This window comes from Fulmarus glacialis, unplaced genomic scaffold, assembly GCF_000690835.1.
Source record: "Fulmarus glacialis isolate BGI_N327 unplaced genomic scaffold, ASM69083v1 scaffold1561, whole genome shotgun sequence".
In the NCBI taxonomy this organism is placed as follows: Eukaryota; Metazoa; Chordata; class Aves; order Procellariiformes; family Procellariidae; genus Fulmarus; species Fulmarus glacialis.
The window spans coordinates 117,180-142,937 of record NW_009190701.1 but is presented as its reverse complement, the minus strand read 5'-3'; the positions used below and the strand labels follow the sequence as shown (position 1 = coordinate 142,937).

Sequence of the window (25,758 nt, the reverse complement as noted above, 5' to 3'; positions counted from 1 at the left end):
TATTCTGTGTGTCAGAGAAAGCCAAACTGACTAAAAGCAAAGTAAAATTCAGTCCAATGTGGACCTTCTTTATATTCATTTTTAAGGTCACAGAAAGCTGTGTTGCCTTTTGGAAACTACAGATTTTAGCTTCATTTGTTTGTTAAGAACTTAAATGTTTCAGTCAAAATAGTAATTTAAAACCTGTGTACACTTTTGCAGACTTAGATCTATGCACCTAGCCTGTTGTATGTAAGATTTTTTTAGTATATTCATGCACTTTGTGCTACAGCATTTTTCATAGCAACCAGAGGGTACAGTATATTCTCAAGTGTAATTTTTAGTAAAGTTTATAAGCCAAACAAACATAATGCCCTTTCACTGGCTAGAGTCTTTGAGTCAAAGACTAACATAATAATGTTCATTTGTAAGGCAAGATCCTTCTTGAATGAGACAGAACTGAGAGCTGCTTGAGATTATCAGCAGTCAGGCCATAGAGTGTAAACAGAACTATAATGGAAATAACTGCTGCCTTTTTAGCTCCTTTCAGACCTCTTCCTTTGGATTTGCATTTTTACTACCAAACTAAGGAATTGCACAAGAATCTATCTGGACAGAAATACAGGAATTCTAGGAGGTGTACACTAAAACCTGTAAACAGGGACAATAGACTTGATAGGCTCAGTGACGGTCTTACAGACCATTGGGGCAATATAAATGCACTGGGCCTGATCCAAATCCTTCTAGAAGCCAATGCAATGATTCAAAGGATGAAGAAAGCCCCAGAATTAGAAAGGGGAATATGCTTGCACTGATTATGCACTACACATGCACTTAGACTTGATTTAAAATAGACTTTGCACTGAATAAACCTTGAATAAAACAGAAATTCCTTAGTTAACAAATAGAATATGTTTCCCTTCATGCTTTCACAAAGCAATTGAAAAAATGCTGGACACTAACCACAAAAAAATCACCTTAAATAAACATTAGTAGGCAGTGACTGAATGTCTATAAAACAGGGTCTTACAAGGAAGCACTCGCCTCAATTCCAATTACGGTATTCTTACCACGTTGCTGTTAGCACTTTTTTCTATATGGTTTTGTACCACTGAAAAATCCAGGAGGATTGACCTTCCAGACTTTTAGTCCTTATTCACATACCTTCTGTTACCAGCAACGATCACTTTACAGCTAAACATTTTCTCAGTATGCTTGAAAATATTTCCCAAGGGAAAAGGAAAAGTTATTCAACTTCTGCCTCAACATCAATAATTTTGTCCCATAGTATGGGCTCAACTGTGACAACAAGGCATCACCAAGACTTGGGAGCAGCGTGGTAGGGATCTAGCACTTTGCAGCTTGCAATTTTTACTTCTTGGAAAACAAGTGAATTGAGGTTTCAGTGCTTCCTTTGTACAGAATAAAATAGTTATTTCATTTGTTAAGATCAATTCTACTTGCTTCCAAAACAGCCATTTCTCATTTCTCTGAGAATCCCAGCCCTAGCACTAGCCTTTTGCTCGCTTAGCTCAGAGGAGCTAAATGGTGACAGTTGTATCTACCCAGCTGTTCCATGGTGCTAGCAGAAGCTGGGAGCTTGCAGACTCCTCATATGCAGCATAAAAAAGGCCTCTAAATGTCAGTCAAGGCTTAGGAGAAGCTTGATCTCATGGTTTTGTAAAGGTACCTGGTTTCTGCTTTCAAGTATCAATTCCCTGATTATAATGTAAGTTTACCCTGGAGCAGAGTTTATGACTTATTCATGGTTTTGCTCAGGTGTGCATGAGGTGAAATTTACCTGGTGAAACAGGCACGTGCGTCCGTATGATGCACAAGACAGGGAAGCATCAGCTTTCCCATAGTGTGTCTCAATCAAAGGAGGCATTTTGTAACAGCACCTGTCTGCAGCATCTGAAGGATACATTATTTTAGGGAGGGACCACACTAAAAACTGCATGTTTTGCTGTTTTCTAATGAAGGACAAAAGCCTCATACTGTACTAAATACATCCTGTTTTCCTTCTAGGGAAAAGAAAACTTAATTTTATTAATCTAAAAGTAGCAATTTGAAGGGAAAAAAATGTGGTTTGCTTTCACATATGCTTTTTGTAAAAGGCCTAAACATGTTGCACGTATACCAGGATTGCGGTGAGGGATTAATGTAGAGGGAGAAAAAGAGATCAAAGTCCAACTGTACGTGCCATTTAATTGGTTTGTCATTTGCATCTGAAATTAAAAGGAATTGCCTGAAAGCAACAAAATAATCTTATCAGTCAAAAAGCTCCCCTGCTAGGATTACTTCTGTGTGTCAGTACTGCTCTCTTGAAAATAATAATCCCATTCCATAATCCATCAAGAAATATATATTTCATAGTGAAATATTCTGAGAGGAAAAGGCAAAGTCACATAACCTCCTTCTTCTCCCTATCCCTGACATTCGCTGTGCTATCATGACAAGTTCAGTCATGACAATAATATGTAATCAAAAACAGGGAGCTGTATGGAAGCAGCAGAAAAATTAGCAGCTCCTGAAAGCAATTTACTTCCAGGAGAAGATGGATTAGTACACTTTTTTACGTCAACAGCTATTTAACATTTAGCAGCTTGATCCTAAATACGCTCTTAATGTTCAGAAGAATTTCAGAAAGCATACTTTCTGTGGTACAAAGGAAGAATTAAATGTAAGCCACCATTACTTAAAAGAAAATGTAGCTTGGTAGGATTTGGCCCCATACATTAGGCAACACCTGAAGTTAACCTTACCTGGGTAATGCATGCTCCAGTGAAAGCCACAATCACAGCCACAATGTTAACAGTGAGCTGGAACTGCAGGAATTTGGAGATACTATCATAGACATTACGTCCCCACATGACAGCCTTCACAATGCTACTGAAATTGTCATCTGTTAGGATGATATCTGAGGCTTCCTTTGCAACATCTGTTCCAGCAATACCCTGGAAAAATTAATTGTGAATAAAATTACCTACTAGAAAGTATAGAGACAGTTAGAATACAAATCTCTGCATACTCATTCAAAGTCCACAGTTATACAGAGACTCCCCAGCGTAGTAACGGTGACTGATGAGTATATTCTGCATTTTATATTTGCTTCAAAGTTAGCTAATTTGGCCTATTTTTGAACGTGAATAAGGATGCAGAAAAGGGAATTGATAGACAGCAATGGAATTCATGCGATGATAGTTTTGAATGTTTAAATTACCAGCTTAATGTCTACTGAACTTCTGAGTTCTTTTTATCATTGATGACATTTTATTAATATACATGAACAGAATTGCTAACAAAAATTAGAATTATGTATCTTAATATATAGTCTAGTATGTTAATGTCTTCAAAGTCAGAGTACGTTGGGAAGACATCCTTACATTTAGTGATGGATTTTACCAAAGCAAAATAGTACTCCACTGTTGCGAAGAAGAGAGTTCATTTTTCTGTATTGGCACAGGATTCTGCATATAGCCAATAATTACCTTAGACAAAACACTGAAAAAGTATCGAAACAAGCAATACCAGTGAATCTAACATGGTAAATTAAAGGATTCTGAAGCAACATAACTCACCCCCTCCAATATATTGCTTCACTGATAAGTAATAACTAAGCAACTTTCTCAGCACTTAATGAATGAAAAACCTCTTACAGCAAATTTATAATGACACAAACATCAATAAATATGCTCAAGATTATACCATTGCAAAGCCAACATCAGCTTTTTTAAGTGCTGGTCCATCGTTGGTTCCATCACCAGTCACAGCTACAACCTGCCTCTGTTCCACCTGTGTGCTGTCAATAATACCTGCAAAAAATGAATATGTGTGTGTATGGATACATATATATAAAATAATTAGAAAGATAAGACTTCCCTCTACAAAATAGCAGGGTCTGTGTAATAGAGACTACATAATACCACACAAGTCTTACAGAGATCAATAGAGTTGATTTTTAAGGAAAATAACGATGAAAGCAGTGTCATCACTACTATACACTACTAGACATCACTACCAGAATTTACATGGAAAGTTCGGATCCTGCACCATCAAAACATCAACAAAACTTGCACAGACTTCAAAGGGAATGAGATTAGCTCATTACGTTCTTTTGGAAGATTTCTACTATTTAAAGTTACATGTCACAGTAAATCAGCTCTCTGATTAAACATCAATTGCTGAAGACTTAAGTTCATGCTTAAAGGCTCTAACAAGTTACTGGGACTGAACTATAACATCTGCTTTACTGGGATGCCAATCAGTTTAACCTAAAGATAACAAATGCCATCAATGAATTTTATTTAGCTGGAGCCAAATTAGACGTGTTCAATTCTGCCAAAAAATGATTAAGAAGATATAAAATAATTCTTTGAATTCTGGAGCCAAACATTTTAATAAACAGCCATAATAAAATAATTCTACTTTCATTTTGAGATTATTTGAGAAAAGAAAGCACTTTTCACTTGGTGAATCAAGTTTCACGCAACTAGCCTGCAGGGAAGTATTTTCCACTTACGCAGATGGGGAAAGTAAGGAAAAGAATAAAGACTTTTTCTAAGGTTACAGAAGCAGCCCTGTTTTTTAATAGGATGGGGATCATTCACCACTCATGTTTTTATTTCCACATCAGAGTCCATTTGAATGTGAGTCCAGAATACGGGATGCAGGATACAACACCACCTCTCCATATTAATAACTTAGGGGGGGGGAAATTACAAAATTCCTTTTGCTAACACATTTTGCACAAAGTCATAACCTCTACAAACAATTATCAAAACCTACCCAGAGTGAAAAGCTTTCATTCTACTCTGGAAAAAAATAACTCACATATCAGATAACTAACCAGAAATAGGAAATTGCAGATTACAGGGCAATAGCTGCCTCTTGGCAAGGTTCAGGCTTATCAGGCACCCAGAAGATTGCAATGCAGTATGGAAGCAGTTAATGTCCTGTATTTTTCAGTCTTATAAAAATCACAAAAAAACCTATTCACCTTCCACTGGCAGTATGAACTCAGATAAATAGCACATTATTCTGATAAGATCTTATAATTAGAGCTTTCAATTTGTTGGGGTGATTTGCCTTTGGTATTACTAAATAAACAGGAACATCAGCTGCCATTACCATTTAAAGCATTTATCTTGGTCTTCCCTTCTTGTTATTAACACATCCTTTGATGTTAAATTAATAGTTTAAGCTTATGAAAAAATTCGTTAAAATCTCTGAGACATCATGGTATTAACTGCTCCAAACAGGTAGACAGCATCCTCTCACAACTGGATTTCAAATGGGAGTACAGCCCACATCAAGTTGAAGAGGCTCTAACAAATGACATCCTAGTAGATATAAATAGTGCTCTAATGTCAATGACTACACTATCCAACTGCCCTGCCTCAGCCAATTGCTGGATGCAGCTAAGTCATTTACAACGTTTAGTAGTCGTTCACAAGGTTCAGTAGTCATTTTTATCCCTAAAAGCAAACTATGCAGCTGGGATGAGCCCAACACCCTCCAAAGCACAGAACTGCATCATCAGCAGTCATGGAGAAGTAGAGATAAAACGGTCTCGGTTACCATCAGCATCTCAGCCACACACCTTCATCGCAGTGGCCACTGCTAGTGTCATCAGAAATATGTCAACGCATGGCACAACAGTACGTGGATGGACTTCAGTGCTATTCATAGGAAGAGAGATCATCTTTGCGGAACTTTCATTTGTACGTCAGACAAATTTCTACAACGGAGCAGTAGTGATTATCTGGGATTCAGAGGATTTATCATAACTATATTTATGCTCCCTGACTTCTGCATGCTCTTTTTAACTTGTTCCTCCTCCCCCCTTCCTCACATTTCTGAATGGTTGTCTTCTTTCCAGCACTTGCCTCCTTCCTAACCACATTTCCTTCTATGTTTTTTTTCCCTCTTTCTTTGATATCATTCTGTTAATAGTTGTGATAAGGTTTCACCTCAAGAATTTTCTTCAGTATCGAGTAATCTGTCTGTATAGATTTTACAAACAGTGTAAGGAGACCAAACAGAAGAGGGATGCTTAGGAAGGGTTCTCCCTCTGCAATCTTGAGCTGTGGAGACCAACTGCTTCAGTGATCAGTGAAACATTTAAATAAGGGCATGACCTGACAGACTGCCAATAAAGAGAATGCCCATTTCTTTAACATTCACTGGCCCTTCCACTCATTCAAAACAGCTAAAAAGAAACTTCAGTATTAATTAGTCATTTCTAACAGCCAGGAAATTTCTTCAAAATAAACTGCTTTACTCCAGTTGAATGCTTACATACAGAATTTTAATAAAAACAGGTCTGCAGGGGAATTCCTAAAACTCAGCAAAGCTTCCTCCCACCGCAGCCTTTGCTGTTTCATTGGTCTCATCTTAAGCTGTTTGGCCATGACTTTCCTCTGTCAAAAATAATTTTATTCAACAGCCACAGGAATACACCTAGAGCATAACATTACAGCGTGTTCCACACACAGATTCCGCTGATGCTGCAGGAATTTGGGGAGGAGTCATGTAGCTTGCATAAGGCAGAAGTTTTTCAGAGCAAGCAGCTTTTTTCTGATGAGGGAAAAGATCATATTTAAAACAACTATGTATAGCTATCAAGAGGGGCACTATATGTACAAGCTTGCTATAAAAGGTACCAGCACTGCATACACAGATGAAAGTGAAATATATCCTGTATCTCCCCCTTTTCCCCCATCTAACATTAAGCAAGCATTAAATCAAATCCACTCGGGATAATAATATAAAGAATATTAATCAACAACGTGTCTTCCATTTCTTTTACAAGGAGCTATTTGTACCCATGGCTCAGATCAAAAACATCAAGTATAGCCTCAGGTTGTCCCTTTATTGCAAAACAAAAGCCGCTTTAATTTAAACAATTCTTACTTGCATTATCACCCTTAGAGTCGCATCAGTAAGAAACCGGTCGTTCTGGGAGAAAAAAATTCCCGGTTTAGATATTACTTTCTGTCTCAACTGATTAACTCAAAACAGGCAGACAGGAAAAACTTGGCTACAGTAGAGCATTTCAAAGATGCACACCGATTTAGGTGTTATTGATGCAGGAAAGTTGATCATCCCATATGCTTACACATACTTATATTTCTTTGGCAAGCTAAACATAGACAGATGCAGTAATATATTTTCATAGGCATGTTCTGGTCAGATTAGTTTTTAATACTTCCAAACTTTTTGAAGCTCCCTGTTAATTCAACAATAATTTAGAAAGTCTGTCTGAAAGAGAAAATTTGAATTCACTTTAGTTACATGCTTAAGTATGTGCAGGAATAGAGCTTTAAAGGTTAACATAAAAGTATTACATATAACATTACAGACAGCATTGGTAATTGTTAAGTGAATAGTGCTCCACAAAGTTCATGATCTTAGAATGCCAGAGAACAACATGGATTTCTGTACTAAGCATGCACCACCAATGTGCTTTATATTATGAGACTGAAACACTAAAGGGGAACCTTGAAGGCATCAGTGCCTCCCACAAAGTTACACTTAACACAGAGACCTAAACGGTATTTACAAAGTATAAAACTCTAGATTCAAATGCAGTATACCTCCTGCTTCCTTTAAACTACTTTTATGTTCTTCGCTTCAGGGAAGAGTTCGTTGAAGCTGACTTTTTACATCGTGGAACACGACAACTTTCTGAATAAAAATTTCTTCATATAAATTTGAATAAAAATAAATATTAACATTTTCTCTCAAATGGAAATCAAAACGACTTGCTATTAGCAACATGCTGATATTTAATTTCAGAATTTCAATTAATACACTTTTCTATATTTTTATTATTCTACCTAGTCTCATGGCATGTTCACATGAATGAGGTCATGAATATAATACCATCCCATGCAATACTATTTGAAATATTTTAGTAATTAAGGGTAATTATTAAAAATCTTTTCTTCTTTAAAGTTCCCTTTCTGCTTGTTAATAAATCAGCCTTACATGAGCATAGAATAGTTGTTTTTAATATCACAGAAAAATCATTCCAGCCTAATTTAAATGTATTGGAAAGCACAGCCTCTTTAACTGGTAAACTGAATATTTATTTGATCTTCTCTATACCTTCTGATAAGATGGTATTTCCCATCAGTACTAAACAGTTGCTTCCCATAGTATTTTAAAAAACAGTATGACAATATTGAAGTATTTCAGCAATAGCATTATAAGGACACATCAGTATAAATTATATGCATTTTTACTTGTTATATTTCAAAATAGGGTAAAAAATATGAAATAATACCAATGGATGTCATAAAATCTGAAAGAAATTGTATTTCAGTTGGATTGAGATATCTAACATTTTTGTTTCACTGAAACAGTTTGTGATGATAAACCACTTTGACATTTTTTTTTTCAATCTACCTCTACTTCAAAGCCATAAATATTTGAGAGAAACTGTCTGCCCAGCCTCAAATGCTGAGCCATGCCTTTCTCTAGTCCCTTAGCAGTAGTAAAAACAAAAATGCAAAATAAAAATGATCCTTTTGCTGGGTGGGATTGTGCTATGTTAAGGAGAAAAAATATTCCCTCCAGCAGCTGTATGTCATTAAAAATTAAATATAAAAAAAGTTTATTTTGTGATGTGTGTTTTTACCCTAGAGCAGATAGAATACATCAAAGAAGAGAAAATCCTCTTGATCCCTCAAGTATCTGAGAAAAACATAACATTTTAACAAGAGGTCCAAAACTAGTGAACATTTAAATAGTTTCTTGTAACTTTTAATGGCCCTTGGGGTATCACCAGCCAAAAAATTCCATCATGATTTTCCACAGACTTATTCTTGAACTTCGTTAGACACTTAATTGCTTTATCATTTGACCTTGTCTTTAAAACATTAATTGTATTAGTTGCATAAGGCATTCAGTAGTAGTAAATATCTTTTGGATTGTCAAAGTGCATATACTATAAAACATCAATAATTTGTTGCTTAATTTTCTTCAGCTCTTTGTTGATTTCATCTTCTCTGGCAAAGGTTTCGTTTTTCTCTTAAGGGAAAATCCTGAATGATTCAAATGAGTAGTCCCAAGGGACTTATTTAATCCACTTAATGAAACACGAATTGTTGTGTGTTTCTGAAACAAATAAACTATTAGGTTGTACAAGTAATGTTCTCTAAGAGCTATAAGAGTATTTTATATGCACTAGGGAAGTGAGGAGACTTAGCTAACTTTGTCCTGTTTTAATACTGACCTATGGAGCTAATAATTACGTTGTCCAAACCAACGGTCTCCAAACCTTTTCAATCATGAACACCTATCAGTAAGATCGAATTATACTTATGTACTACTATATTATGTACATTATAAAACATACATTAGAAAAGGATGAGATAGAGATGAAATAATCAGTATTTTTAAAATATTCTTCTATTTAATAATGGTAAAAAAAAATTTTCTTCCTGCATCCCAATGGATTGTCCCTGACGTGGGTGCACCCCACTTCGGAGACCACTGGTCTAAACAGTGGCTGGAGAGGGTGAGTAACAGCAGTACGTCTCCAGCTACCCCATCTCGTGCACCATGCCAGGGCTTACAAGGTATCTTAGTTCTCCTGAGTGATCCATGCTTCCAGAGCTCTTCACATACACTGGTCCCAATCCCAAAGACCCAACTGATCCAGTCTTCAAATTCACAATGGAACTTTTGTTCTAAAGTCATTTAGGCATTTTAAAAAATTACATACTCCTCAAAAGCCTTTGTAATCAGTCATGTATGGAGTCATATCAATAAAACCTTGCTGTAGCAAAAGGATAGATCCAGAAACAATTTCCTACCTAACTGTGAATTATTATTTAAGTAGTCAACCAGCTGAAAACATGTAACTCATCAGCTGGCTCTTATCCTGAACTTTAGCTCCTCCAAGAATTGCTAAGCAGAGTCTCTCCAGACTTTCTAGGGCCTTAGCAAAATAAGCCAGTTCCTTCTTCATCAGGAAGCCAGCAAATACAGCCATCCGCTGACGGGGCTTCCACCTGCGCTGGCACCCCATCTTATCATGGCCAGAAATGATGTTATTCCTGATCAGAAATTTTCTGATTTCATCAGCTGTCTTTTAAGTGTGAGCTTCAAAGTCAACAGAATAAGATTTCAAGTCATCAAGAAGTGTGAGTTACAGATATGAAAAAGGCTTTATAAAGAAAACTGCAAACAAATCGCTCTTTTATAGAGCATTCCATCGGCAGACAGTATGGTAAGAGAATATAATTTGTATGGTGCAGTTTTTATAGGACAAAAATACAGCCAGAAATCTAAAGGAAGCCAATGCAAATAATACGATTAGTGAGCCTATAGGAAAACAGAATTGGCTTAAAATACATATCTCCATTCATGTAATGCCAAAGAGGGCAGCTCCTAGTTACATGATCTCCAATAACTGCTATTGTACATGAGAAGTTTTTTATCTTGGAATATTCTTTAAAAATAATTGTGGGAGAACAGATGCACTTGAGTGACTTGATTTACTCTAAATGACCTTGTTCTTGTTTTCTTCATAAAGAGGTATAGGCAAAGACTACAAAATCTATGCCCACTCTCTTGCTTATATGAAGAACAACCTATTTCTCAACAGTATTTTCTTTCTGACCAGCAAAAACACATTTTCCCTTCCTAGCTAGAGCCTCATTCTAGTCCAATTAAAAGTCACAAGGCAAATATGAGACTGCCTACATCTACTTGCCAGACATCTTATTGGTATTTCTGTTATTCCTGCCAAGCAGTTTCCTATTATTTTCCATTTGAAGGCTCAGGTAGAACTCAAAACAAAAGACTTGGTTACTGAGAAAACTTCCTTGCATTATGTATAGATGTGCAATTAAAAGTAACAACTCTGATATATTTGTAACAGTAAAATTTTTACAACGCAGATGATGTGCCGAACATAATTCAATAACTTTGGCACTAATTACACACTCACGTGAAGGTAGTCTGCACGCACCTTTTACCAAAGTGTGTTTGTCCGTGGGAGAAGAGCGAGCAAGCACTCGAAGCTTTGGCCAGATTTTGTCAATCCGCTCTTGCTCAATCTGGAGGAGGGGAACACAAAAAAGAACAAAATAGTAAAACTGTTAGCCTGCGATTAACAAAATGCAAAATACATTTGTGTCCATGGTCAGATGATTAATTTCACTACTCAGATCTGCAACTTTTCTCCAAAAGCACAGAAAAATTACAACAGCCATCAATGCTGCAAATGAAGGCAAGGTCAAAAAAGGCAGTTTTCTATTACCAAAGCGCAGCTGTTGGCTAACATAGGTAAATTTTGCCACAGTATCTAACCAGCCTTTCTTAGCATATTTATGGATAATTCCACTCAGAATCGTGACTCTAGATAGAGGATAGTGGAGTTTCTCAAAGCTGATCAAACATGTTTACAAGTGTGTTGTTCTATTCTACATTTGAATCCAAGTTCTTCATTTCATTTTGGCACCAATAATGGCAGAATTTTCTCTGTATACAATAGCAACAAGGACAAAGGATTCCATCAGTCAATGCGAGGAGTAAACGACTGTGTCCATTCATTAATGATAGATTCAAAGACATAGCATAGAGTTTACTTTTTTAAAGCTGACTTCAATAGCCTGTGTATTAGCTCCATCTTTTATGAGGAGTTAAAAATCTTCCGAAGAATAGATTAAGTTATGCAAATCATTAGAGTGAGTGGCTATAGCAGTACATTAGATAAAGTGGTATAAAATGAAGAAACGAGAGGAGCTGGTTCTCAGTACAGATTGCATTTTTATGCGACAGACCTGCAAACTGCTGTTGAGTTCCTTCTCCTCTTTGCTAACAAACCTGCTTTTAATGTGCGCATGGTTTTGATTTCTTGTAGACTAGCACTGTGGTTCTAAAAACTGCTGAATGAGGCTAGCACTAAACTGATAGTGGCTCTGCATCATGAAAAGCAGAGACTGCATTTTCAATGGTATTCTGAATTGCAAAAGGCTAGCGGTAGAAAGAAGTAGCAATCTCTCCAAATAGTCTTTACTGATATGAGCTACACATCAGTGCAGGAGAAACAACATTTCAGTGTTCTCGCTATTTTTTGGTAACATATATGGATTTAGTATATGAATTACCTCTCCCTTCTCATTTCGGATCCTTCTGTTCAAGGCAGAGAAAATCTTCTCCCGGATGAATGATTCCACATTTTATGGCAATGGCACGTGCTGTGTTGATGTTGTCTCCAGTGACCATGCGGACTGTAATTCCAGCTCGCTGGCACTTTCTTATGGCTTCTGGGACCTACAAAAGCAATAGAACAGGAAAGAAAATTCCTAGATAAGAGATAAAATTTAAGTCAGGTATTTCCAGTCAGAATATTTTGAGGCTAAGAAATTCATGAAGCAAAAAGAGAAATCATACATGTTATGGCATATTATAGCTACCTGACTATTTCGGAATTGAGGTAACACCACAGGCAAGACAAATCTTGTATCAAGAAGCACACAAACCGATTTTTAGATCAGTTGCCTAAAGCTTCTCCTGACTTTAATAAAAAGGAGTGCTCTGCACTTTTTTGACCTTTAGCATCAAGGTACAGCATGCTGAATCTAGCATATTCAACATACATGTAAATATGAACTGAGAATACAGGTATTTTGTACAGAAAATTATCTAACTTCTGATCCAAACTTTCCTTTCAGAAAGATTACCTAAAAAGTTACTGTAATTTAGCACTGTTACACTAATTCATGCATACCAACAGGTGGAATTCCTAAATATGTGAGTTTAAAATTTAATTAATAATTTACATATTTCAAAACTGTAAAAATGAAGCATGATTTTAGTTATGCTCCTTTCTGCATGAGACTAACTTTTCCTGCTGCACAGTATACATACCAATGAGAGAGAATTCAGTGTCACAGAGTCCGTGACATTAATGTAGAAGCTATATACTGACTTGGCATCATATACAGCTCATTTAAAAAAAAAAAAAAGATTTTTGTAATTAAAATGTGCAAGACCTAGGAAATTGCTTCCTAATAATTAAATAACACTCTTTTAATACAGCTACTTGGGTATATGAAGTCAATGCCTATAGAAAGGCTACATATCTATAGCTCAATTTCAGTCGGGGAAAAAATTCTATTCCCTTAAACTATATAATAATTAATGATAATTTATTAATTATTAAATATCACTCTAACCAATGAATTCAGTCTTATCACACTTTTGCATTATTATGAAAGCATTATTTCTTCAAGAAAAAAAAAAAAAACAATATTATCTGACATGGAAGAATAAGAAGTGTGTTTAACACTTAAAGAACAACCTAGATAGATACCTTCAGCACACCACCACTTCTCTAAATTTCATTTTTACCTGGAAGAGACTAAGGGCATCCCAGGACTCCTCATGAGGACAGAAACCCTTCACAGAGCTACAAGAAACTGAACTGCCTTACTACAGAAGATAGCAAAAGACAACTATAAAGCAACTATAGGTTGCACTGCTTGTTACATGTGGGGCAGCGGAGAGGTATTTGAAGTAGACAAGTAACAGTCTGAGAGGAAAAAAATACCCAAAAGATGAGCATGACTTAGATAAGCATCTGAATATTAGGCAGTGATCCTAAGTAAACCTCCAGGTAATTTGAAGGTTATCCCAGAAGTTAAAATAGCTCCAAAGACCTGGCCCTAGATGCTTGCTCTGCAATGTTGCCTAACGCTCTCAATCTATGTAGTGCATACATAAGCCATATTTGAATAATACATATACTTGACCACTGACTGCAAATTGCTGCTATATTATCAGCTGAGCTTCTTCAGATGACATACTTACGTGAAGTAACAGATTGTCTGACTGTGATGAATTATGTCAGCAATCGTGTATATAGAGCTTTGATTTCCTACAGAAACTAATGAGCTAATCATAGCATCATAGAATCATTAAGGTTGGAAAAGACTCTAAGATCATCGAGTCCAACCCTCAACCCAACACCACCATGCCCACTAAACCATGTCCCTAAGCGCCTCATCTACACGTGTTTTAAATTCTTCCAGGGGTGGTGACTCCACCACTTCCCTGGGCAGCCTGTTCCAAGGCTTGACCACTCTTTCAGTAAAGAAATTTTTCCTAATGTCCAGTCTAAACCTCCCCTGGCGCAACTTGAGGCCATAAAGGATATGATTATGAAAAGAATTTTAATTCTAAAATAATTCTAAAAAAAGTAAAAAAAAAAAAAACAACCACAAACCAAAAAAAATACTATTTAAGGGTATCAAAATGGATATTACTGGCTACAATATCAAAGCCTCACTATCTTCTACTGCCAGTTCAGTGCAGCTTGCTGATCATAACCTCTATCATAGCTGTAAGTGTATTGTAGAACTCAATGCCAATTAGAGTGGATTAATCTCATCCATTAGTACAGAAAATATTAAGAAAAGGCGTCACCATCTATTACACTGTTAATGTTGTGCATTTCTAGATATTTTAATTTCCTCTATAGCCGCAAGTATGTGACACTGCTGAGAGCAGGACATTGCCTTTTACTTGACCACCACTGCTCTGATCCAGTGTGGCAAATGCTGGGCTTCTACTGATTTCACGGGGCCAGAAAGGCTATATATCTCAGACTGCACGTCGGACTGAAATTATACACCCTTAAACCATATTGTAGATAATGATTATTCTAATCAGTGAATACAATTTCACACCATGTTTCTGCATCTTTATTAAAGGCAGTTGCGAAGCTTCTCTTTTCCAAAATGCCTCACTAAAGTAACACCTAATTGAGGATCAGAATAGTACTCTTCCCACGGCTACGAAGAAAATCCCTCCACCCTCAGACTGCATCCATAGGATGTGCTGTCTGCGGAATGACTCTCTGTCAATACAGATTACAGAACCAAGAGAAAAATTAAGGGACAGAGGTTTATCTTTCCATTTCCTCATCTCTGCTAACTGAGAATATTCTTCCCACAAGTTGTATCCTGGAAGCATTATTTGGACCTGAAGCCTTTTAACATTATGAAATAGACTTCTATGGGGGACATACAATCAGATTAAATCTATTACTTAAGCAAATGACTCCTGATTTACCCAGTTTCCACATTAATAATCCTGGCTATATCCCATTTGCCAATTTGGAATGCCTTAGTATCCACTTTAACTGTGGTGACCCTCATGCATAGGATATGACAGATTTAGATGACTTATCTGTAAAACCAGCACAGTGTACGAACCATGAAGGAGAAAAATAAATTACAGTGCAAACAGAAAAAAAGGTCTATTCACATAAAGTGCCAGCCCTATTAAACAAGGTCATGGGAGGACAATCTAGTTTCAAAGACATCTCAAACTCACATATAACTAGAGAAATAATTCTATTTTCCTCTTCTCTCATTTTTTGGACAGCTGGTGGGTGGCATCTGATTTAATACTGTGTACAGTAATTACAGTTAAAATATTGTTCATATTTTTTTATTGCTAAAGAGTGTTGGCAGACTGAGTGGGCAGTGGAAGCAGATATTTTCCATCAATTTTGCAGAGCTTAAGTACACGTTTTAAAATTTTCTGGTTTACTTTCTCTCTGCAAAGAAAACCTTCTAATGCATGCACGCATGCATAAATTATCCAATGCAGGAATATCTACCAACATCAGGTGACAAATAAATAGGTGACATTTGGAAGTGATTTATGTTCATCTCCCAGAAATAACAGATTGTAGGCGTACATTGGGAAATCAGTATAAACCACTACAGACTCATTAAAATCAATTCAGAAAGACTTTCAAAATCAACAGAGAAATCTCTATAGGAACAAGACATCATTCTATTTGTTCTCTTCTTGCATATTTATCAAAGAAAAAAAAAAACCACACACACACACACACACAAAAGATAAATATCAATCAGGTACTTCAGTGCTTGATAAAAACAACTGCTGATAATGAATAAGCTAGTGTCTGAATTAACCTAGGAATTATGCAAAGTCATGGGTGTCCAGTGGTTACACTCCAGATAAAGCTGGTCAGTTGCTGGCTATCATTGTTGAATAATTCATCCAAATAGTTTCTTTTAATGTACGGAAGGAAATGCAAGTGCAAGACAGCTCCCAGCAATATCATCAGAACAGATGCAGCACTCTTATCTCTGAAACCATGCTAGCGTGACACCACTGACACTGCAGGTATTCACACATTTAAACACTCCAAGGATGCATATGAGCAATATGCCACAGGAGTTCTGTGGAAACAAGGAGGCTATCGTTTTGCGTGTGTTAAATCCAAAAATCATCTTAGGAAAAGGAAAAAACTGAACCTTCCCCAGGAAAAATAGGAATGTAATCTGAGGGAAACTAAAGGCTGCCAGGATGGTGACATTGGATTGTTTCATTGGAATTACCTAATCTATCATTTCTGTCAGAATAAATTCTGATATCCATGAATACTGAGAATATTAATAAAACAGCAGTTGTAGTAATGATTCTAATTTTTTATGTTCTTTTTTCCCCTATGGAAAGCACTTTGAAAATTCATAAACTCCAGCGGTGACTCTATTTAATAAGTGGGCTTAATTCTGTCAAAATAGTAAGGTCCCTTATAACAGCTCAACATCTTACTATTTGCATCTACAATGGTGATTTCACCATTGTAATATATGTACGCTATGATATTCCCACTAAGTCAGATATTTCATACCTAGACAGTTTTTCTGAAATTTATGTTTGTGTTCTGGGTTGGGGTTTTTTGGTTAATTTCTTTTTCCTAAGGTACTGCTACAGCTTTTTACCAATGTGTGGAGTAGTAATAATTTAAACATTGTTTTAAATGTTCTTATGATGTTATTACCAATTTAAAACAGTAAAAAGGGACAAGGAGGAAAAAAACCCCAAGAAACAAAGTCCCAAATGTCCAACATTTGGTAAAATTCTGAAATGATAAACATTTTATTGTGTGTCTTGCAATGAAGTAAGAAGTGTTACTGCATATTCTGGTGTTAACCTACAAGAAATTCAATATATTGTTCAAATAATTATCTAGAAATAAAATGTTTTCCTGCCTTCACCTTCTTTGATCCTTTACAAAGAAGCCAGACTTGACCTCTTTATTTTTAGCAACACTATCCATTTTTACCTCAAGCTCCTAAGAAATTATTCCTTACGAGATGAGAGCAGTTCTCTTATAAAACACACTCATAATAATCCCACGAAAGGATAGTTTGCAGCTATTTTCAATAATAACTGCAAATCCCACTGCTTACCCATTCCCTCAGTCTGTCATACCACACATAACCTCACTTAAAATTTTTTTCTTTCGAGACGTGTCATGAATCAATTTGGGAGGGAAAGAAGACTGATTCACAGTTCCAGTGGTCACTGACAGTTAAAAACTTTCTGACTTTGTAAATATGTTAGCTAGAGCATTAAGGGATCATTGCGGACAGAACATTTTGAGACTGTTTTAAAATATTTTTAAAGACTTGCAATGTCAGGTGTAGGGACAGATGGATTAGCAGCAAGAGACCATCTGATGACAGATAAAGTGAATGCTGTTTATCTGATGATTGCAGAGATAAGAGGTTTATCATACAGTTTTCACCTAGGCAAGATTTACTTCATATTATAACCTTCTTGATACTGAAAGTCCAGTATCACGCAAAGCATAGTTACGCAGGTGGTACCTGTAGTTGTAATTATATCATGCTAGTTTCCAAAGTTACAGCAGTCCAAAGTATGTAAAAGCCTACTTTATAAAGGACTTGGGGAAATAAATCAGATTAATTTATACTTTTGATGTTTTAGTAAAAACAAAATAATTTCCTAACATGTCTAGCATTGCCTCCAATTCTCAGTGGACCAAATACAAAGATTTAGACATGATTAAAAAAAGATCCAGCAAAAATGTAAAATGAGACCAAAGAACAAAAAAGACAAAAATTGGTACCAAACTACTTACTTTTGCAGTATCAGAACCCACTCTTTTTGTATAAGAGAAATTTGAGTTATCGTTCAATGACCGTACTCCAAAGCAAACCAGAGTCATTAATCATCTACCAAAATAACAGCAGAATCAAAGAGTGGATTTCTTGGAGCAAAATAGGAGAGCATTAATCGCTCTCCCCCCATTTGCGGGAGGCGCTGGGGCAGGTGCTCTCCCATCACACCACGCGGCTGCAGCTCTGCCCACACAGCAGCCATGGCCCCGCGCTCGCGGCTGAGTCAGCCAGAAAAGCACCGAACAAAGATACCGAAGATGCCTGCATTTTGTGCTCAGCACTTTCAACTTTGGGACTTACCTTCTGTCGCTGTTCCTAAACTGTAAAATGGAATTAATTCTCCACTGTCAAGATTAATTATCAAGCACCATATACATAGGTCAGAAACAAAGTTTCTACCTCTTAATCTGCCCTTTGTATTACTGTAGTAATATCCTTTACAAGCGTAGTAGCAGGCACATGCTTCCAGTGTGTACACCCAATACCGATTTTCTCAGTTTAGTTGAGTTGAAATTTTACTCATATATTTACAAGCCATTTATGTATAGCATCCATGAAATCTGCAGCCTTTCCATGGCAAAGCTTTTCCTTGTCCAAATACAGAACAGTTTTCCTGAGTAGCCACCAGTTACAATCTTAAGACAATTAGTAAAGTGGCAACTGTTACAGTAAAACACACAACTCCCAAGACTGCATGCAACTTCTGTGGAAAGCGAGCACATTGCAGTTATAATCATGGGAATTACAATCACGGCATGTCTTTTCTTTACTTTCAGAGTTGCATATCACTGCATTACTTACAGGAAAATTCTTTAATATTTGGTAGCATAATAAAACTTGTGCTGATCAGTCCTCCTGTATACTACTCCTTAAGAGAAGGTTAAGCCATCTCAACCCTGTAGTTCAAGAAGCCCTATTTTGCTTTATTTAAATATCAGTTGATTAATAGTTGATTTTTATCAAGTTAATTATTTGACTTTTTATCAAGTAAAGTCTATTTCTAAAGCTCACTTCCATCTTCTTTGACAGGGCTAATTAAAAAAAAAAAGATAAAAACTGCAAGAAATCTGTAGTTCAATTTATGTTCAGTTCTCCAAGAAATGCTTTATAACATAAGAATTTTATATACCTCTGGCCTTACTGGGTCTTCAATGCCAACAACACAAATGCAAGTCAGGTCAGATAATATGTCGTTTTCATTGTCCCAGTCAGGCTCTGGGGTGCTGTTAAAGTCTCGGAAAGCAACACAGATAGTTCTCAGTCCATCACAGGCCATAGGTTCAATCACTTTCTTCACCATTTCATCTCGGTCACGTGGTCTGAAGATACGAGGTTCACCAGCTGCATTAAGGATCCTGGAACATCTTTTTTATTTATGGGGTGGGGGGGAAAAAAAATAGTTGATTGTGTATTTGCATGACTGCTGAAAAGTATTCCTTGTATCAGCTCGTTTCATTCAACGTTTTCCTTTTTTGATGGCAAGTTTTAAATTTCTAGTGTAAATTTCTAGATCAAACAAGAAGACTCACTACTGATATATCAGAGAATTTGTTTGTAACTTATTACAGAGACACCAAGAGCCCTTCATCCATTATTTCCTCAATACCCATGTAATTAATGCCAACTTACAATGAAATTGAAAAATCCTTATTTTCCAAATGGGTTGAACGTAAAGAATCCATTCGTAAACTACTGAATGTAAACCCAATTCTCTGGCTAGCCAAAGATAAGAAAAACAAGCCAAACAGTTTTGCAAGAGTGAGGACTTAAAAAAAAAAAATTTAGAAAAGAACAGTAACAGCTTATACTACTAAGTGTGTGACATATTTCTACTGTAAGTAGCAAATTCCAAATACCGAAATTCCCACATATGTCTTATTAGTGTCAGGATGTTTTGCATTTTGGAAAAACACAGCAACTAATCCATTGAACTTACTTCTTCAGAACAATTTCAGAAGCTCCTTTGCTGTACATTCGGAAACTACCATCTGGCATTTTAATGACAGTACTCATGGACTTTCTGACAGAGTTGAACGTGTAAACTTTATAGAGTTTCTCCTCGGGGATGAGGTTCCGAACAGGCTCATAATCCTGCTTCAAATCCAGGACAAATCCCAAGAGGCCACACTCCGTCTTATTGCCTACCTGGCGAGGCAGGCCACCCTCTTTTTCTGGTGGCTGAAGAGAAGGAAAAATTAGATATGAATTTCTCTAATGATAAGCAGTATACAATGCCTTCTGAACAATTAATAACAAAGTTACAGTGTACAGTTTAAGATCTGAAACTCTTAACTGTGCAATCATGTGTCTTCCGATTTTTAAAAGCTAGCAAAATATCCATAGAGCTTTAACAGACTTGAAGCAGCTATTCTCACAATGAGGAAAATTTCTCTAGACAAATAGCTACCAGGCATTTTCTATGTAAAAATAAATCTGCATCTAATCATAACAGTAAATCTCAGTTAAAAAGGTATTTCTAATAATCTATAAAATAATAGTTCTACATCTAAAAGTACCTGTTTCTAGAATTACCATGCTTTAGTCTGCTGCTTCAGACAATAAATGCTTTATATGTTAGGAAAAAATGCATTTTGCAACTCAGGACAATTCTCAGTCCTTCTAGGGACAAGGAAAGCTTTACCTTCCCATTCCAAATATAAACAAACAAACAAACATACATTTAATTTATAAACTTTCTTGGAGGTGTAATACACCCCAAAAAAATGTTCCTGTGTTGTCAAGACTCCAGATTGACTTAAAGTTACCCACATGTGAACTATAGACTGTTGATAAATTTTCTTGTACTCAGTAGAATTAGAAAAGGGTTGCTTAAGCTAGGGCTAAACTATACTGATGGGAACCAAAAGAAGGGAAAGTCCTTTCACAATTTAATTTGCATTGAAAACAGGTTTTGATTTGACTCCAGACACGACTGTAAGTCATCCTTTTCAATGTGACTTAAACTTTTGCTTCACATTTTGCAGAATTAGGACTGCAGGACTATATTCAGAAACCATGTTTAATTTCATTATAGACTTTAAAATCCAGTCTGCTTTGGAAATGGGATTCCTAAGTAGATGGAATTCCCTACATTGCCCCTCAGTGGGATGAGGGGTAATGCAAGGAATGACTAAAGTTGCAAATCAGTAATCCTACTTAGATTTGAATTCTTGCAATAAGTACGGCCACAAAAAGGAAAAAGGGGACCTTTAAGTAAGCATTAGCAAGTAAGTATGTATTCTGGATAACCACCAATTGCAGCTGGTTTGAAAAATGAAGGTCAGATAGATAATAACAGACTGGACTAGAACTGAAGTAAGCAAATAAACACAGATTTTCCATAAGAATCATCCTTCTAGCATCAGGAAAATATATACCTGATGACAGATAGATTAATGTAATTCCTTTTTCAGAGAGATGCATCTATGGTGAGCAATACATAATAATCTAAAAATCTCTGTCTCAAAGAGATTTATCCTTCCAAAAAGAATTGTAACATCTTTCTTCTATATGAACCATCATTTTTACTGAGTTAAATGGGTCATATTTGTGTTGCTATGACATTTTAGCATTACTCCAGGATCAATGTAAAACATTGACACTCAGCAAAAATGCTAATATGATATATTAATGTTATTATATGCTATAACAACTTGCCTTGCTATAATCCCATTATACTGTGATGTAACTTCCCTCTGGATTCTCAAATTTACTTAAGAATCCCTAATTTAAAACCCAAGAGCTTGTAGTTACGTGTATATGGAAGGATTGTTACATTCAGTGGATACGAAAATCTCAGTTAGGAGTCAAAAAAACCACTCTTTAAAATACAGTTTTGTTTAAATAAATTTTCATGACATTGCAGGCATACGGTTCCTGAAACACACTAAGAACTTCAGGTTTCTCAAAGCAACAGAGGAATCAACATCACTGCCTGGGTAGTGATGGTAGGAAAAGCTGATTTCTCTGTGCACATCATATCAAACTCTTTCCATTTTAGATCTAAATCCTCATTTATGCTTTGGTTCTCTCTGCCACTGAAGTCAGTGAATCTCGACATTGACTTAAAAGTGAATGTGATCGAGGCCACTAGCAAACGCACACTGGAAACTAATGAAAGACAAACTTCTTTCCATCAAAGACATACAATCCTAGACAATAGTTAATTTATACATATGATTTCATCATGACCTGATGTGAATGGATATTGAGAAAATAAAAATCTATCCACATTTCACCATACATCAAACTAAATGTTAAGAGTCCTTCTAAAATTATTTTTATTTCAACAAAAAGCAGATCACACTCTCCTCTTCTTACTGTGGTCTAAAAATAGATTTCTTTTAGTGAATATCTTTTGAATGCAAATACGTAAGAAGGGGAAAAAATACCAGTGAAAAGAAAATGAACAGACATTTCAGAAAGCTTTCAAAATCTAACAAGTGGCCACCTCCCTCTAGAGCAGCTGCTGTCTCCATGTTCTTTGTACATTACATTATAATAAAGCATATGGTGGTGAGAGCTGGCAAGTAGCACTTCCTTTCCTGTACTGTTTCAGCTCAAAATCTATATGCCAAAACCAGTCTCCTTGCAGATTGTTCTTGACAACCCTTTGCAGAAGCTGCTGGCTTTTAAAACTTCCTACTGTGCTGTATCTAAATTTGTTTCTTGCTGAAATCTGCAGTTTATGGCACCTGGAAAACAATTAAAAGGACAGCCCAAAGGGGTTACTTTAGAATAATTAACTGGGAACAACTTCACTGACTCCTCGGAGAATGAAAACCCTTTGACAACATATGAGAGAAAGCCTTTGAACTGTGATTTGCAAATAGGAACTTAGTCTTTTTGAATGCACTGTTTCTCAAGAGCTCAGTGAAAGATCTTGTGCTAGTCACAAGACAGCTACATACTGTACAATCTTCTACTAGGAAAAGACTGATCCAATATCTTCCCCCAATAACTACTTTTCACCGATCCTTCTAAAATGCTTTCAAATGTTTCTTCCAAGTCTTTATATTATTTATGCAATAATATTACAGTCATAAGTAAATACTCGCATGTAAAACAAACTGCAGACGTTAAAAAAATAGTTGTTACAACTATCAAATCAAAATAGGTTTCTAGGTCAAAGTACAGCGGTATTATTAAGGCTGAAAAATACCAACCCAAAAGCTAGTATTGACCTAACACTAAATTTGAATTACAAAAGGGATTTTCAGAATTATTTCACTGGAAAATAATTTACTAATAAAACGGATTAAGAAGGAAGAAAGATAAAACTCTGGGCGTAACTTAAAGAGGTGCTTCAACTTTTAAAATTAGATTAGGAAATTGTAATGCTTCCATTTTTGCCACAAGACTTACTACACCTCATTTTTCTCATTGTCCCTTTTGATGTGAAAAGAGAGGACTGGCAAGAAGATCCAAGTAGTCTTTCCAAATTAAAATGTTAGGATTTCATATATTATCTGAAGTCTTCATTTGTTTTATGTTATTCTCCTGTGTTCTATAGATTGAACTACTCCTTTAGAATAATGATGATTGTAAATATACCGATTTTATTAAGATAAAAAATGAACTTTGCTAGAATGTTATATCCATATCGAATGTTCCATTTCAACTCCATTCACAATAGGCAAACAGACAGAGGAAAACAAGTTTTTAAAATTAAATTGCGAAAAATTTCCACTACACTTTATTTACTCAAAAAAGAGAGAATGGACCAGGATGTGCAGGAATTTTCTCTGTATATTTAAACATTATATATGTAAAATTTAAAATAACTGAGAAGGATGAATGCTGTTCGAACCATGTGGTATTTTTATTTTTTAATTCCTAATACCATAAAAAGGAGAACTACTAAAAAACTATAGTACTACCAAATTCAGAGATATTCCCTCGTTACATAATTTGAGTCAATGGTTTAATGGAAGACATCTAAAGCAAGATTAAAACATACTAAATTTATAATCAAATGTATCATCTTTTCGTAGATACAGATTTATTCAACTGACTTCAGGCTAAACCAAGGCAGATTTAGAAATTACTGTTTATCTTGGACAAAAACTTAAAAATGAGTGAGTTCTTTTTAGCCAAAGATTAAGAATCTAAAACTTTGCTTGACTAAATAAAATTTTCAATTACAGAATGGGAAACGGTTTCAAAAGATGTGTTGAAAATAAGAAAGCAGTGATACTAGACATCAGCTGTTCTAGCTTTCATTTATGATTTCTCTGGGATCCTGTTAACTACAGAAGTTCAACAGCAGCACTGTTACTTCTGTCTTTCATAGTATGACCATTTCCACAGATCCTTCACCCCAGCTATAATCGGGATTCTGGTTGCCAAACACCAGAAACGAATTTGCTTTATATCTTCTCTTTTGTTCTTTACTATTTGTTGTAAGACTATTTATTGTTTTCTAGCTGTATCACCTCTGCATAACTACATAGGAATGCACATCCCTGCATAAGAATGCAATAGAAACTTCGATAAAGCTTGTCTGGAAATAGGCTGGTTTTGATACACAGATTCTCTTACAGAAAATTTTTTTCCACTTTCACTTATTGTTTAGAAAGCTTACTTAATAATCCTATCTGACTTTTCTCTTCCCAAACAATACTGTGGAACATTCCTTTGGTTTTATTGAACTTCTGCTCACATTATACTTTCAACGCTATCTCAGTATATAGCATACTGCAGGCTTTCCAGGCAGACCACAACTGGCATATTAAATATACACATGACTAGGATAACACTAATTAACCAAACTCCACAGGTTTTATTCAAATTCTTGAAAAATCTTTTTATAGATTAAAACAAAGAAAAACAAAACAGCACCCTAAAGATAAATTTCACTACAAATACTTGGCATCAGTCTATACTGTTAAAATGTTATGAATTTACGTTCCTAAGGTCTTTATTTAGGAATAAAAATTAATCTTTATATCTTGTGCAGATTCTGACCTTTGCTACCCCTGAGAACACATCTAGAATAATACTGTTGACCTGACCGATGAGGAAGAGCACAATTTGTCCTCAGACTGTTTAGAATTTTAATTAGTTTTTCATGTTAATGATTAATAAGTTACCTCTGTTTTATACAAAGCACAGAAAGCAACATGTTATTTTCCAACTCAGAATCATCACTGCAAGGTACAATGCTGTTGAAATTCAGTTAAATTAAGGGATTGAAAAAAGAACAGTTAACAACTTGGAGCTGGTTGTGTAATCATTTGGGCATCAGAAGAAACAGACTGCATTAACCTTATGTACCATTCTGATCTCACTCACTGGATTTAAAGCCCCATATTTAAAAGTTTAAAGGTTTGATGGGTTTTTTTGTTCTCATGCACACCGCTGAGTAGACTAACATAGGTGTTCCCATTCACTTATATTATGTCTGTTCACCAGAAAGTAAAATTTATCTCCGTTTTACCTTCAGAAGATTAAAAATTTTTATACACTAAACTGATAAGAGTTCTCTTCCTTTACTTCATTTCAAGCTCAAGCAAAGCATTTCAATTCCAAAGAACTTAAGGATGGTGAGCTTCTAAATTCCTGACTGATCAGTTTGCTCCATAACGCATCATTTTTTGGGTCCCATGATTACACATTCATCATTTCAAAGCTCTATGGTGCATACATTTGGAATTTGGCTCTAAACAAGACAACAAAAAATGTTTGGGAGCCCTTTAATAGACACTGTATATACTCCAGTAACAAAGACTGGCCATATTTTCTAAATATAATAGGATTTGTGTATCACATGTTACATAATGGTGTTACA

The 25,758-nt window shown here is 35.8% G+C and overlaps 1 protein-coding gene across 1 annotated transcript in view; it reads right to left on the bottom strand.

Annotated features, from left to right (window-relative positions):
- The window catches only part of LOC104082893 (plasma membrane calcium-transporting ATPase 2-like), a gene marked incomplete at both ends in the record, with an annotated part of 151,761 nt that overhangs the window by 9,722 nt on the left and 116,281 nt on the right, over positions 1-25,758 (bottom strand). Inside the window, 7 exon segments of the mRNA XM_009586166.1 lie at positions 2,745-2,936; positions 3,688-3,794; positions 10,964-11,051; positions 12,105-12,135; positions 12,137-12,270; positions 19,099-19,333; positions 19,906-20,147. Of these exon segments, the coding sequence (XP_009584461.1) occupies positions 2,745-2,936; positions 3,688-3,794; positions 10,964-11,051; positions 12,105-12,135; positions 12,137-12,270; positions 19,099-19,333; positions 19,906-20,147 (1,029 nt within the window).